Genomic DNA, 15,113 nt, shown 5'->3' with positions numbered 1-15,113 from the left:
ACCAAAGAGGTGTTCGTACAGCAGCATGTTTCTAGGTTAAAATGAGATTTGGGTCAGGCAGCTTCTGGGGCACGCTAGTTTATTCAGGAGTGGAAGGTGTCGAGCAAGGAAAAAGAGGAGGGATTTCTCTTGCCGAAGCACTGGAAATGCTGCTAGTGAGGCTGCATAATAGCAGCTGCTTGCCTGTCACCTGCCACTGGAAGATTTCGGGCACGTCATTTGCTAGTTCCAGCTGGAAGAAGCGTCCATGCAGGGGTTTGAATCTAAGTTCCTCCTGGTTAATCCCTGAGGTGGATCTGGATCCTCCAGATTAATGTGACCCGTTTCTGAAGTAGATCCACAACATCTGTCCCTATGGGAAGTTCATCTGGAGTAGCAGATTCACTTTAAATCCACACTGTACCCTGAACAAGCACTTCCTTGGAACCATAAGGAGGAAAGAGAGACCCAGCCTGGAGAGGAAGGGGACGCGTGGCTTTGCTTGTTACTGCTGCACAGTGCCTGCGTGTGCCCATTTGTCCCCCTCTCCCACATCTCCTTGGAGCTGTATGAATGGGAGCACATGAGAAGTGCTGTAGGTGAGGGATGCCATCCCAGGATGCCAGTGTTTTCCCCTCGCTGGAGGGGACACAAGTTATGCTCACTGCGAGCCCATTTGGTACAGGGAAAGGAAAAGCGGAGGAGGAATGCCAGGTAACAGTGCAGTTGTATCGTCCCGCTAACACTGTACAACTTCCATCCCTCCGTGAGCAGAGCTGCTGCGGTGTCTGATAAGATCATCTCTGCTCTGGTTGCCTGATGTCTGCTATCAGAAATCTTCAAAGGTCCAAACGTGCTGTTGTCGAGATGGCAAGCAAAGAGAGAAGAGAGGGAGGGAGGATAAGATCACAATTTTCTTCTCTCTTGATTGCAAGCAGCTTATCTGAGTTTAACTGTTGTGGCTCGGCCTGTCTCTGCAAAACTCATCCCCTTTTCTTGCATTCCTTTCAGAGGGTTGACGAGTGGATGGCGAAGGAAGGCCTCTTAGATCCCAGCGTCAAGTCGATTTTTGTGACCTGTGGAGACTGGGATTTGAAAGTGATGTGAGTATGGAAGGGGAGGGAGATTTTTCTGGGCTTTATTGCTCTATGTTTGCCTGTAGTGCCTGTGTCTATCCTTACAAGCCTCCGACTGTCCCTAGTCTTTGTTTCTTAGGGAAATCATTGTTTGCCATGCATAATTGGGAGTGGAAGGTTGTTTAAGAAGACAGGTCGGTGCTGGGCATAGTGCAATATCACTGCCTGGGATATTCCCTATAGTGAATGAATCCTTTCAGAAGCCCAAGAAAGGTTTAAACTGGAACTTTGTGATGTTTTCCCTTTTATCCAATATACTTTGCAAAGGGATGGATATTTCTGAGCACATACATGGAACTCTGTTTCTGTACACCCAAATGAAGCAATGGTCCTTACCTGACTTCTGTGTGCAAGGCTTTCTCTCTGTCATCTTGGCACACTAACTGGATGCGAATCACAGAATAGTCTTTGGAAAGAGAGTACAAGCCAAGTCTGGCACGCTTCATCGGTGTTCTTATTGTGAAGGTCATCTTCATCAGCTCGGCGTCTGTATCTGGAGAGAACCAGGTGGGGACCTGCAAGTGTCAGTGTATGCGCATGGTTTGTTATGAAAATAGCTAGACCACCAACCTAAAAATGTTATTTAAAAGAACGGAGTTAAATGTCTAAGAATTAGATTAGTCTAATCTGTAAGGTGTTTGCAGATCAGTGTCATATTGTGCTGAATTCACTTGGATTCCTGTAATCCCGCTTCAGCTTTTCATTTCCTCAGAGCCCTGGGTAAAGACTCCTGTTGTTATCACACTGGTAAAGCATTGACTTGACACATCTGATGCTAAACTGACATCCACAACTCGTTAGTAGTGTTACTTGGTTTTGTGTGCGACATTAGTTTCCCCAAGTCGGAAGCCTAAATAAACTGCACACAGCCTGGGAGCAATCAGCACCAGTTCTTCCCGCAGAGTGGTCTTTGTAGAGTGGCAGCTCCTTGCCTCTTCTTGGTGTGATTAGTGAGACATGAGATATGAGGACCGAAGCAGCAGCACAGGCACTAGTGGAGATGAGAAATTGGCCATGCTCCAGACAGGAGTGAGGTATGCGAACTTTTGAGTGAAAATCTTGGTCTCTGCTGGGGCCGTGTCCAGAGCGAGTATATATTGCCAATTCCTGTGTTACTGGTTTAAATTAAGAGTGAGGCTTATTTTTCTTTGTATATCATGTTTAAACTTTTATTAGAGACCAGCACAAAGACAGCTGCAGAGATGTGCTAAACTCCTGTTACTCATCTGTTCTGTTTTCTAAGCTCTTTACTCCTGTACTGCTGTTCTGCGAGTCCAGTTTACTGCTTTTGGTGCTGGTTGTAAGGAACAGAGTTATCTGTGCTCAAAGCCCATCTTTCCATCGCTTTCACAGTGGGATAACAAGGTTTCCAGACAATGACATCCTAATTTGGTGTCTGTATGGAGTGGGCAACCTTCTGGATGTTAGGTTTTTTTGCTTCAGAGCTCTACAGTGGGCAAATAGGGGTAAAGATGAGCCCCATTTCTGGTGAGCCACAGGGCTTGTGGGGTGAGCTGGCTCAGCAGGACACGCAGTTCTGGAGCAGAGATATTCGATTCGCCATTTGCAGTGGTCTCTCGCATGGATTGTGCCTCACTAGTCAGCTGGAAAAGAAGACTCCACTCCTAGCCATGAGGTTGCAGCGAGTGGTTCATTTCTCCCTCTTCCTTTTAAAAAATTTTTTTAAACCATTAACTTCAGAATTCAATCCTGAAGCGTCTCCAGGGCAAAGCAAAAAAATACATTTTGTGTTTCCACCCACATGGATAGCGGGAGTCTGGCTGCAGCCGCTTCGTGAGTAGCACATCACGCCTCTCCGTCGCCGATTGGGTGCCGCAGCGTGTAGCGTCACATCTGATTAGCGCCATGCCAGTGAATGAGGCTTGAGTGAGGACTCCCTGCCAGCTCTGACTTGTCTCATTTCCCATTACTTTTATCCGTCACCACAAATGCCGAGTCTTCCTCCTGAACTAATTAAGTTTGCGTGTGTTTAGACACATTGCCAAATAGGGTTTAGCAAAGCAGAACTGAGCATCTCTTTTTAAAGAGGAAAGGCAGAAAGCTGAAACAAGGCCGCTCAGACAGGGAGATAGAGCCTCAGAGATGTGGAACATCCCGAGTGTATTCCACGGAGTCGCCCCGTGCTTCCCTACAAGGCTTGTGTTGTACCTGGTGCCCTTTGCTGCTGTGTGGAGACCACGTGCTGGGCACAGCAGGCACTGTGGTAGTAGGAAGGGAGGTGGTGCTGCTTGTCCACATTTGGAGAAGTGTGCTGGTGGAAGCATTGCGTGGTAGAAACCCCACTGGGTTCCAGAGGAATTCGAGACAGTGAGGTGAGAGCAGTGCTTCCTGGCTTAGGGAGTGGCATCTTGGGGCAGGGCCGATCCTAACGCTGCTGCTCCTCTTCTCAGCTTCCTTAGTAATGTCAGCTACTTGCACAGCTGCCCATGAAGCAAGCTGCGGTCCTCTCACCCAGTGTCTTGTGTGATTTGGAGTTCCTGTCCTCTGTTCTCCTTAGCTCAGGTGGTGGTGGGAAACCATGCAGCCTTGTTCATGGCTTCTCCAGCAATGACCTGGGCATTTAGTTTGGCTTTGGTCTGCATGTACTGTTGAAGAGTTGAGGCATAGTATCTTCTAGACAAGCCTGTCTACTGTGGGTGTTTCTAGTGGGTGCCACTGGTGGGTGCCAGGGCGCTGGGAGGCACAGTGAGCAAGCTGCATGGGGGTGGTGGCTAGAACAAAGAGGAGGAATATAAAAGCCTGTTGGTGGTGGATATGGGGACAAGGTGAGCAAATAGCCCTGTCAAAGCCAGGAGTTGCAATATGCGTAGCACTGCTAGCTCCAAGAAAAGCACAAAAGGAGTAGCGGTTGTCAAGGTACTGCTTTCTGCTGGTGGTGTCTAGCACTGAGTCTGCAGGATTCAAGATGGAAACTCAGCTGTTAAAGGACCTGCAAAGCCTCCACTTGGCTCAGGGATCTTCAGGGAATGAGGCACTGTGTGGCTGCAGACTTGATTTCTCTTGAATGTTACAGCTTTCTTGGAAGATCACAGAGCTGTTTGGCTTCACTCTGGCAGCAAGGAGTACTAGTCACAAGGAGGTGGGTGCCTAGAAGAGGACACACCAAGCATCTAGGAGGGGCTTGTGGAGGTTCCACATGAGTCGAGGTCCTCGTCCGTGCCGTCAAAGGCTTTTTTGTGAGCATGGTGCACCATCAGAAGGAGAGTCCCTGTTGGAGGGATTTGGCTGCTACTGGAGAGGGCTCAGAGATGGAGCACCGATCCTCTACTGGCTGCACTTGGATCAACCGGCTTTCAGCACTCGCTGTGTGAGAACCAGGCTGGAGTCGGGGAGACAGCAGCTTTCCTGCTGCCCCTCCTCTTCCCTCTTGTTAAGATGCAATTTCTTTAATGAGGAAAACCTCTTGAGTAGGAACATCACCTTTCTGAAGGCTTGTCCTGACAAGGCAGTTCAAGCCGACAGAGTCGCATATCAACTTCAGCAAATATCAGTCACTCATTACAGAGACTCTTCTCCCCCCCAACCCCCCCAGCAACACCCCTCCTTCCCAGACAAGGGAATGAATCACACTCCTGCTCTTGAATACATCATGACAAGTGGTGGTTCTAATGAGAAAGGGCCATTCATTCTGGGTGGAAAGTTCCCTGTGTCGACACGGAAATGTTATTAATTAAAGAGAGCTACCTGAAGCAAAAGATGAAAGGAGCACCAGACCTGCCAAGCTAAAATATGAGTGGGGATACAGCCTCGTTAGGCACACGGTCCTCGGGCCTCTGAGCGCTCAGCGGGAGGATTCCTTTAGCCTGTTGCAAGGAGCTATCCTCCAAGTTTAACAGCTCCAGGGCCGGATTCGGACACCTGGTGTAGTCAGCTTTAGTGCTTGGACCTCATCCTGCACCTAGGATGGAACTGTCACTAGTGATTAAGCAAATTGCATCGATGTGGCATTGGGTGGTGAGGGTAACGTGCCTCTGAAGGGCTGAGGGAGCCACTGACTGCAGGAGATGGTTTTAGTGGAAAGAGGGTACTCTGTGTCTGCCAGGGTTGAGCCCTTGTAGTGTGAGCTCTTTAGCATGGTTTGTGTCCTCTGAAACGTCAAATTGGCTCCCTTCACGTACGGAACCAGTTTACCTGCTCTTAAGCGCAACGTGAATTAATCCTGGCAACTGAAGAAGCATTTTTACTGTGGGCTCATAGGTACAGAGCTGAGCTGCAGTGAGGCTAAGTGATACGCCTGTGGTCGTGCAGACAGGCAGGGGCAGAGAAAGGAGCTGAAGCCACACGTGCTGAATCTCAGACCTGCATCTTAATGTCAAGAGCATCAGTTAATCCTTTTCCTTCCAGTTTTGGATCATTCTGCAAACGCATTGAACATAAGTAAACATGCATGTAGGCTTTGGTTGTACTGACATGAGGATGCTTGTACTACACTTACCATGGCTGATCAGAACGTGCTAATTTATATCTTTATAGGAAGCTACTGCTCAGAAGTTTTTCATTTCCTTAAATAAGTGTTAAAAGGCAAGTACTCTCTAATATAGTGATAAAACACAGTGAAGTGTCTTGAAATGTTTATAGCCCTTGGTGCTCTTCCTAGGTTGCATATTAGTAAATTCTGAGCAGTAAATTATACCGTTGCTTAATTTTATCTTACTGTTTTAATTCTTTCTTTGCAAGTTACAGGCTGGGAGGATGCTTGCCTTCTCAGACCAGCTCTGAGTGCAGCAACGGGTTGGTCTTTCCAGCCTTCTGTCCTGGAGGCTTGGTTTGAGATCAGCCTTAGGTCATGAAGACGGATTGATGGTGTTAGTGTCCCTTGTGTATGCTGTTCTTTATAGCAGGACCGGGAGGTTGTTGGTAGCGTCTGCCTGGGGAGAAATTGCAGCCAGCCACTGAATGGAGCAAATGGGACTGCTTGGGTAGCCGTGGGGAGAGGCAGGAGAAGTGGTTGGGGAAAGGCAGGAGAAGTGGTTGGGTGCAGGAGGTATGTTCAGAGGGTGGCTTTGAGAGTAACAAGAAAGAGCTGATAACGAAAAGATAATACAGTAATCTGTGTTTAAAAATACCAAAACAATTCCTTTCCAGCTAAGGTCTTTGGATTCACTTATTGTTGTTGCTTTTAGCGGGGATCATTTTTGCTGACCAACCCTATGGTGTGTCTCTTCACATGGTTACATTGGCTGAAGGAAGAGGGTGGTGTGAACTACAGTGCAGGGATGGGACTGAGCATCCAGGGTCAGGAACCTTTCGAGTCAGCTTTGCTGATGGAGTCGTTCATGTAATTACATTCTAAAGTGCTTTGCCACAGCTAAGCGAGGCAGCCTTGTGAGCATGCTCTTCTCTAGCACTTACAGGGAGTAGCACTGACCCCATTCACTTCTGCGACCTTGCAGTCCAGCTTTTTGTTTTTAAAGGAAACGATATCACTTAATGCAAAATAAATTTTGGATTTTAAGGTTCTCCCTCTGTTCACTCTTATTTAAAATTAATATAGCACACTTGACTTTTGTTATCCTGCTGCGGCGGTTCCCTGGGCTGTCTCCTGTTCTTGCCTTTGTTTGAAATCCATTGGTTGTACGAGCTTCTGCAAGTTATGTTGTCTGAGAAGCGGGATTCTGGGAATGCCTTTGTGTTAAGCTTTGGACATGAAATCTTTGCATAGGGATCATCAGGGAATGGACTATCACCTTCAGGTCTGCTACTTGTCTGGCATGTCATAGCAAAGACATTTGTCATAGTCAGGGCTGTAGTGGCCACAGATTTATTGAGCTGTGATGCCTGACACACTCTGGGGAGCACGGACTCTGCTGCCTGGGAATTAGGACCAAAGAAGTTGGAAACAGCATGAAACACGGTGGAGAAACTTGGAATAAATTTACAGTGCAGGGGGGAATGAGACAGGCATTGCATCAAGTACTTTATTTCCAGCACTGAACCATTGGGATGGGGTAATGAATGGAGAAGGTGGATTTTCCATCACTGGATAACTTAACTCAAGCTGTGTTTGGCAAAAAAGTCACACTGAACTGAATGCAAGCTGTTGGTCTCGGTGTCATCTGCTCATACAGTAAGGAACCATAATTCCCTCTGCAGCAGGAATTGCTAAGGTGAATTCTGTGCCCAGTGTTATAATGAATTCAGGCAAAATGGTTTCAAAATCAATGGATCTATAATGGATATTTGGTAAAAAGCACATCCCGGCCTCTGCCTGTATGAGAGAGCCCTCTAATAGCAACTCAACATCGTGGTTATCCTGTGCTCTGGGGAACTGAAAAGCTGGTTGGCTTGGGGACTGCAGAGGATAAACCACTGGAGGGCTGTTTGCCATCTGAATTTTGTTGTCTATGGCATGTGTGAAAAATAGGATTAGCTTCACAAAGTGTGAATTTTCTGTATTACTTCAAAAAGCTTAATTTTTCTAGTGTTAGACAGACATAGTGTTTCACGCTGGGGCTAAAATGTCAGCTGTCTCCCTTTGGATCTCAGCTCTTCTTACTTCCCAGCCGAAGCAAAGCGGTTGTGTGTTGGCACCAGTGCTGCCCTCCCAGTGGCTTGGCTGGGAGTGGAGCTCTCACGCCTTCTCTGCTTAGAGAGCTCTGCTTGAAAAATACTGCCAGTCTGGGAGCAGCATCCTTCCCCTTCGCTCACTCTATTCAAGCCTTGTCTGAGTCTGTAGCTTTCTTGAAAGCATTTTATTTTGTTTGCCTGTTTGTTTCCTGTTGGGAGCCATTTTCCTGGATGGGTTCAGTCCCTTTCCTCCTGAAGCTCCTGGCTGGCAAAGACCTACTGGGCCATCTTGAGGTCATCCCTGGTATTTTCCCTCCAGCGTATTCTCACGTGCCTTGTCCAGAGGAGTGGATGTCTGGGTGCGTGCAGGACTCTTGGGAGGACACCAGAGCTGCAAACTAACTTTTAGAGCTGAGTCCATTCAACGCTGGAGTCACCTTTTTCTGTGTGTTTGGTCAGGGTGCTGCCTCAGCCTGGCACCCCGAAGATGGTGCCTTGTGCTCAGAGATTGCTCTGGACCAGGCATTAGCAATGACATGAGGCACGTGGAGATGGTACTAGAAGAAAGAGCAGAATAGAGGAGTTTGGGGGAAGACAACTGAGGAAGCAGTGCGATGTGCTGGCAGGGCTGTGTATGGGAAGCTCCTGCTACCCAGGACTTTGTCCTGCCTTGGTCCCACCAGCTTTGTCTGCCTCTTCGAGTGGGGCTTTCTCCTCCCCTCTGCCCAGCACCTACACTCCGGGACACTCTTTTTCTTCCCTTTGTAGGTCCCTCTTTGTCAGCTCTAATTTCCCTGCTTCAATTTTTCCATCTGGGTGTTGAGCCAGGTCTCAGCGCTGACCGTTGACCAACGTGCCAGAGGTGCCCGGGCACCGGCTACGTTCAGCTCCCTGTCCCTGCCTGGAGACACGTGTGTTCCTGCAAACCGAGCAGACGGAGGAAGCTGGTGGGAGGTTGCCAAGACCTCTCCTCCAGCTCGCTGTGCTCCCAGCTCTGAAGAGAACTGTTACATTTTATGGACCATTTAGCTTCCCAATGGTGATCCTAATTCTTCACAGCATGTATGTGCCATTTCTTGGTTATTAAAAGGACCCCTGAAAAGGAGCTGCCCTCCGAGTCAGTGCTCTTCCATGCAGTTAATTGCAGGAGGGTTTTGCTTAGACTGTGAGGCTTAATATTTCCAAACTCTCCCTGTGCTAAGAGGGTGAATTAATACCCAAGTCTCCCCGCGGCTGCGGGGAATGACCCTTGTGCACCATCAGTAAGCAGTTGGGGGAAGAACGTTTCTGCCAGGAGTAATTCAAACTTGGAATTGCTCTGGAGGAAGTTCACTTGCTTTCTGCACAGAGATCAAGGGCGCTTTAAGGGCTGGCTGGCCAGGTGTCTCAGTCTTTCATCTCTATATCCTTATATTGTGTGACACTTCAGGTGCCAGAATAGCTTCCATTCCTTGGGGGCCCAAGCAGGCTCCACGCTTACTGGGAAAGGAGTGATTACCTTGGAGTGACAAGTTAGCCGAAGGATGGATGGCTGCGGTTGCACAGCAGGTGTGAGATGGATGGATGGGAGGTGGTTCAAGGGGAGGTTCTTGTCAAGTCACTGTGCTGCGTATGAGAAAACAGAGATGGCGAGCCATTAGGCTGTGTATTTCAGGTGTGAGGAAGCTGCCGAGGTCCCCTGGCATTGCAAAATGCCAAGTGAAATGTTACTGCCATGCGGAGCGCAGCAGTGTGTCGGAATTAATGAGACTGGTGTAGGGAGAGCACACGTGGCTGGTCTGGAGGGTTAATGTGTGTGAGGGTGATAGGCTCAGGCAGGGTTTGTCATCAGGGTTCCCGTGCTTGGGAAGCGCGGTCTAATGGCAAGACCACATGAAAAGAAATTGGAGCTTGCAAGGAGAGCACTAAAAAGTCATCAATTGCCAAAGTTTTTTTGTGTTTGCTGCAGGCCTGAAGCAAATCGCTGTCTTAAGGGGCTCTAAGTACTTGGGTCTTGCACTGGATTTACAGGTAAGGTGAAATTAGGAGGGGGCTAAGTAATTAATTCTTCTTGCTGTGACCAGGATGGGAGATGATTCTGACTTGCCACTTCTCCTCAGAAGTTTCTTCAGAAGCTGGTAAGGACTCTGGTTGTGAAACCTGGGAAGCAAAGAGGATCCCTGGGTGCCTGACAATTCCTTTTCTCTGCTGGTTCTTTCTCGCAGGCAGCCTCAGGCTGCCTGTCTCTTTGTTAAGAGAGTGACAGCAATGTGACACCGTGAAAATAATTACTAACAAATCACGGTGGTGACTGCAAACAGCTCGCTGTCTTCAGAGGCATGTCAGGGAGCATTAGAGCAGGGCCGTGGGAGCGGCAGAGCGGCTAGGGGCTCTTTCTCTGTTCTAGGCTGAGGGAAGATCTTTGGAGACCTTTGGCGCCCGCCACCCCCACATCATTCCTTTCTCAGTGGCTTTTTCTCTTTCCTCCCTTCCCTGCCTTTGCCATCAATAATTAAGCCCATTAATTGCACGGTGAGTTCAGGAAAGCTGAGAATGGTAAGCCCAGGCTTCTGCTTTCCCTGGATTCAGCAGCCAGCCACAGAGCAGTGGAGGAATTTCTGGAGAGGTATCATGGGCAGAAGCACATCCAAGCTGTGTTTCCTATCTTGCAGCCCTTGTGTGTTGCCCAAGGCAGTAATGTTTATTAGCAGTGTGCCCCTAGGAATTCCTGGTCTGCTGGTACAGCTGGAGAATGGCCTGTGTCCTTGTCCTCGGGACCCTCCAGTCTCAGTGAGCCTGAAAGTAGGTTTGTATTTGTGCAGAGCATCACGGCAAATGCGCAGTCATCTGGCATCTCCAGCAAAAAAAAAATGGACAAAGGGATGAGAGGTTCTTCCAGGATGCAGTAGGGACAGTGCTGATCAGCATGGCTGAAGCTGCGGGTGAAGATGATCCTTCAGAGAACAAACAGCAGACAGGTCACAGGTGAAGAAGGCGGTTGGTACCAAACAGAGCAGCTGGGGGAGTCTCTGCAGGGATGAGACCTCTGTGGCTGTGTTGGAGTAGGGACCCTTCTGCAGAGCTACACAGACACAGTCTGAGGAGAAGCTCTCTGTAAAGCATTTCATTATATTGCTATAAAGCTCCCTCCAAAGGGAGGGTCTAGCAGACATACTGATAGGAAACTGGAAAGCAGCTGCTAGCTGAAGTGTCCTTCAGCAGCACTGATAATCAAACCTCTGGGCAACCTTTGAGAGGGGAGCTCATAGCCTCCCCTCCTTGTTCTTGGTGGTATTTCATCCTCTGGTTTGAGAACGGGCCGAGCCATCTGGCGATTACCTGTGCAGATGAGCGCCCTGCAAGGGAAAGCAGAAGGTGCAGGTGGGAGCCCGCTCCCAGGCTGCTGCTCCACCGAGCAGCCCTTTCCCATTCCCCTAGTTACTCAAGTGATTTTCCCAACCGTCACATCTGTAAATAATGTTGCTGGCGTATCTAGCTAGATGCAGAGTGGTGATGGAGGGGGGAGGGCTGGTGCTGGGGGTGGCTCTAACAGCCCTTCTCCCCTACTCATACAATATTTATGCAGGGCTGGGAGTCGGCGGCACTGACCTCCGGGTCGTGCTGTTAAACAGCTCCCGCAGCCCCTGCATCCTAATTGCTGCACTTGTCCTTTGCTCTGGAGGATTCGCTGCTCCTTCTCTCCGGCGAAGCAAATACTAATGGCAGCTTGTGCTTGGAGGTGGGGAGTGGTCTCTTCCCCACAAGGAAAAGACAAACCTGTTTCCCCTCGTGCAGATGGAATTTACAGCTGCACAGAAACTTGTGCTCAGACCCTGTTACACGACGTGCCAGGCTCCCCGCTGCTGCCAGCCCGGAGGCTGTGCCGAGAGCCCCTGGAGCTATTGCGTGTGTAATTTTGGGTTGTGTGTCATCAGAGGTGATGGGGAGGGGGTTTACCCCATCCCACTGGCTCTTTAAGGGACTTCTGTCTTCCCCTTAGTGTGGAGAAGGAAGAAGAGGCAATCACAGAAGTCAGTCGAGAGAGTAGACCGGGCGATGTGGTGCCAGAGGGCGGCAGAGATGGTGCCAAGAAAGAAGAGGGGTTTAAGCAGCATCACAAGACGGAATGGCATATTTTCTTGTAGATAAATGATGTGCTTCACTTAGTGGGAAGAAATGTGAGGCAGAAGGCTGGAGACCCTCTGTGTGGGTGAGGGGCTTCTGCCCCCCTTACAGGTGGGACAGGCATGGCTGGAGGTGGAAAGATATTTTCACCTGGCTGGCAGGGCCTTTCAGCTGATTCAAGTGGTTCAAGAAAGCCCAAAAGATAAAGCTCTTTGACTGCTAGAGCTGCCGTGGCTTTCCCCCACGCTGTTCGGCTGGGCTCCAACCTGCTTAGGGCTTCACGTCGGGTGTCTGTGAGTCCAGTGACCCGACTGGCCACCCACGTCCCTTCTGCTGCCTTCCTGAGTTGGCAGGTCCCCTTTGTGACTGGAAAAATGCTGTTTAGACTGGAGACTAATGGCCTTTAAGTGACATGATTGTATTATGTTAAGCGTCTATAGGCTTTACCATTAGGCACTAAGCAGTTTATGACTCATAGCAGAGAAGCCCTTGTCCTGAAGAGTTTATACGCTAAACGGTCTGGACAGGCGAGGCATGAAAGAGGCAAGGTTTCCTCCTGCCTGTTGTGCAGCAGGTCTAAGGAAGGACTGGGACAGGATGTGTCTTCTCAGTCCTAGAGCAGAGTCTGGTGTGCTCTGGTTTGCTGGGGAGAAATGCTTCTGCAAATGGGAATTGTGCAGTGGGAGGAGAAGCACATTTAATTTTAGCTTTATTTCTGCATGTTTTGGTTTTGAAGGGGCTTAGACACGATGTGTTGTGGGTGCATCCATTGCATCATATGCTCCCTTACTCAGTGCGTAATTACAGCGTTCTGCAGCAGGAGTCTGAATGCTCCCTCTTAAAACAGCTAGTATGCAGAGGACCAGGTGATTACTAAATTAGTGTCTATATGAAAGACTTCATAAGAGACCACATAGGCAGAGAATGGACGCGGTCTGTGTAATCAGGCTCCAGTGCAGTGTGAATCACAGAATAATTTAAATAGAGATCTCTAATCCAGCCCCCTGCTCAAAGCAGAGCTAGCTTCAAACTTAGATCAGGTTGCTCAGGATCTTCTCCAGATGAGTTGAATGTCTCCAGGGGAGGAGATTCCCCCACCAGTCTGTTCCAGTGTTTTATTACCTGCATGGTGAAGAGTTTTTCCTGTGGAAGTTCACCTGCTGCAGCCCGCGGTCATTACGGGTGACTTTGCTGAGAACATGCCTGTGTGGTAGATGTACACGGTATCCAATTTTATACACTCCTATTCCTTAGATGCTGTGTGATGTTGTATTTAGTAAGCAGACAGACTGTCACAGCAAGCTTGTGTGTAGAAATCTGTTTTTAAGGGTTTTTCATAGTGTCGGGTTCCCAAGGCTGGGGGGGCAACCTCATCCTTGGAGACTCTCCAGTTTCTGTTTCCTTGGGAGCAAGGTGATGCATTTCTCATGTCAAAGGGAAGCCTACTCAGTCGTCCTCCCTGTTTGGAAGGGCTGGTGAGAGCACTTGCTCTACCCCTTCACAGATCTGGAAGACTCAGTATGGAGGAGTGCAAAGTTTCTGCCTGCTGCACTCCTAACCTCAGCTGAACCGTGGAGCCAGCAAGCTCTGGTTTCCTGCATGGTAATTAAGTAGTTATTTAAAAATCATAAGGCTCAATTCTGATCCTACTCTCACTGGCTACTTACTAACTCCAGGTAGAGTTACTCTAGATTTACTCCCACATGCACAGCGGCAGAATCAGGCCCAGTAAATAGAGCTATGAATCTTTTTAAGAAAAGCTGTTAAGCAGTAGCACATAGATTTATTGTAGCATCATGTGTGTGCAATTGTTGATGAACATCTTCTGTTGGAGGCTGAATACCTGCTGTGTTACAGCCTCCTTTTAATGTTGAGATAGCATCTCTGTCAGCATCTAGCTGACGCACAGACAGATACCCATAAAAGGGCCAGATCTCGCATGGTGTTAAATGCCTTCATGTTTCATTAAGGTTGATGGCAGCGGAAGGCACACAGTGCTTTGCAGGACGAGCGAGTCACGACGAGCCACTTGCCCTGTGTGCTTTTGTGGCAGAATTATTTTCCTAGTGTATACATTGCTCTGGTTGCAGTCTGGGCTAACAGCCTTTTCCATACGCAGGCTAGCTGCTTGAAAAGCATGGGTGTTGAGGTGCTCCCAAATTGCTTAGTGCCTGGCAAAAATTTTGAGAAGAGGGATCTGGCTGTTTGCACATGATGGGTGGTGGGTGTTCAGACATTTCAGCCACTGCTGCTGTGAGTCCCAAGGCTGCAGCTTACCTTTTAAGCTTCCTAGGCAGGAATATGCCTAGTAGAGAGAAAGCAACGCTGTCCAGAATGGGCATCGCAGAAAAAGAAAGGAAGGTCTGAAAGTGCCAGGTATTAGCCTCGCTGCTTAGCCTGGGTTTTTTGGCCTCATTACACTAATCCAATTAAAGACTGATGGAAAAAGATAACACACACTCCAGTGAAAGGGTTTGTGTGGTGACTGCTTTCCTTCCTGGGCAGCTGGAGTGGCCCTGGTTATCTTGTGCATCACCACACCTCCCCGGGCCCTGCAGACCCACTGGTGCCTCTACATGCCGTGGTGTGTGCTCTTCTCCTGCATCGTGTCTTTCTTATTACTAATGGAGCATGGATGCATTTTAGCTGCTGGTCAGCCCTCATTAATATCCAGAGATGACAGGTTGACATTTGTAAAGAAGACTTGCATTGACCTTCATGTTGTGCATCGGTGCGGTTGCCATGCGGTGCCCTGTGCTGGATGCTTCTTCCTGCGCTGCCTCGGGAGTGCATTTGTGTTAGCAAAGGGACAGGCTGCTCTGTAACCCTTTGCTGCTGCCAGGAACGCAGGCAGTGTGTCTGGATGTCTCTGCATCCCTCTGCCCGTCCCAGGGACCGTTCCCTGTAGAGCCTAGAGCCTCTGTCCATCCCAGTGAACAGGACTGGGGGGTGTTGGGGTTGCACTCGTGGAGGTTGTTATTTAGGTACTGGGACCTTGATGGAAGACAGCTTCATGCCAACAGCGATGTCCCGTCTGCTGCCTTTTCCTGGCTCCTGTCTGGGGATGCAGCAGAAGAAAAGGCTGCGCTGCCCAGGCATCCTGAGTGCTGTCAGTCGCCTGTCTCTCCCTCGACCCACCCCATCCTGGCTCGAGGACTGCTGCAGCCCGCTCGGCAATGACATTTATTAACAGAGGGGGCTTTGAAAAAAAGGCAGGCTGCTCCTGCAAAGGCTCCTCGCTATAACTCCGTCTCCTCCTCTCACCAGCCCGTCTGAGGCAATGGCTGCTGGTGTTGAAATTCATTAGTGCTTCCTGACAGGCGATGGAGGCTTGCTCTGTCTGTTCCCACTTCCCTGCTCTCATGT

The 15,113-nt window shown here is 49.2% G+C and overlaps 1 protein-coding gene across 2 annotated transcripts in view; it reads left to right on the top strand.

The window, feature by feature from the left end:
* ERI3 (ERI1 exoribonuclease family member 3) overlaps positions 1 to 15,113 on the top strand; it is a 135,319-nt gene that overhangs the window by 32,889 nt on the left and 87,317 nt on the right. For both annotated transcript variants that reach the window (XM_054834007.1, XM_054834008.1), the window contains exon 5: positions 991 to 1,082. In XM_054834007.1, coding sequence (XP_054689982.1) covers positions 991 to 1,082 — 92 coding nt within the window. The remainder of the gene's footprint in view (positions 1 to 990; positions 1,083 to 15,113) is intronic.

This window comes from Grus americana, chromosome 8 (genome assembly GCF_028858705.1).
Source record: "Grus americana isolate bGruAme1 chromosome 8, bGruAme1.mat, whole genome shotgun sequence".
Taxonomy (NCBI): Eukaryota; Metazoa; Chordata; class Aves; order Gruiformes; family Gruidae; genus Grus; species Grus americana.
The sequence above is the reverse complement of the archived record's forward strand: the minus strand, read 5'-3'. Positions and strand labels throughout refer to the sequence as shown.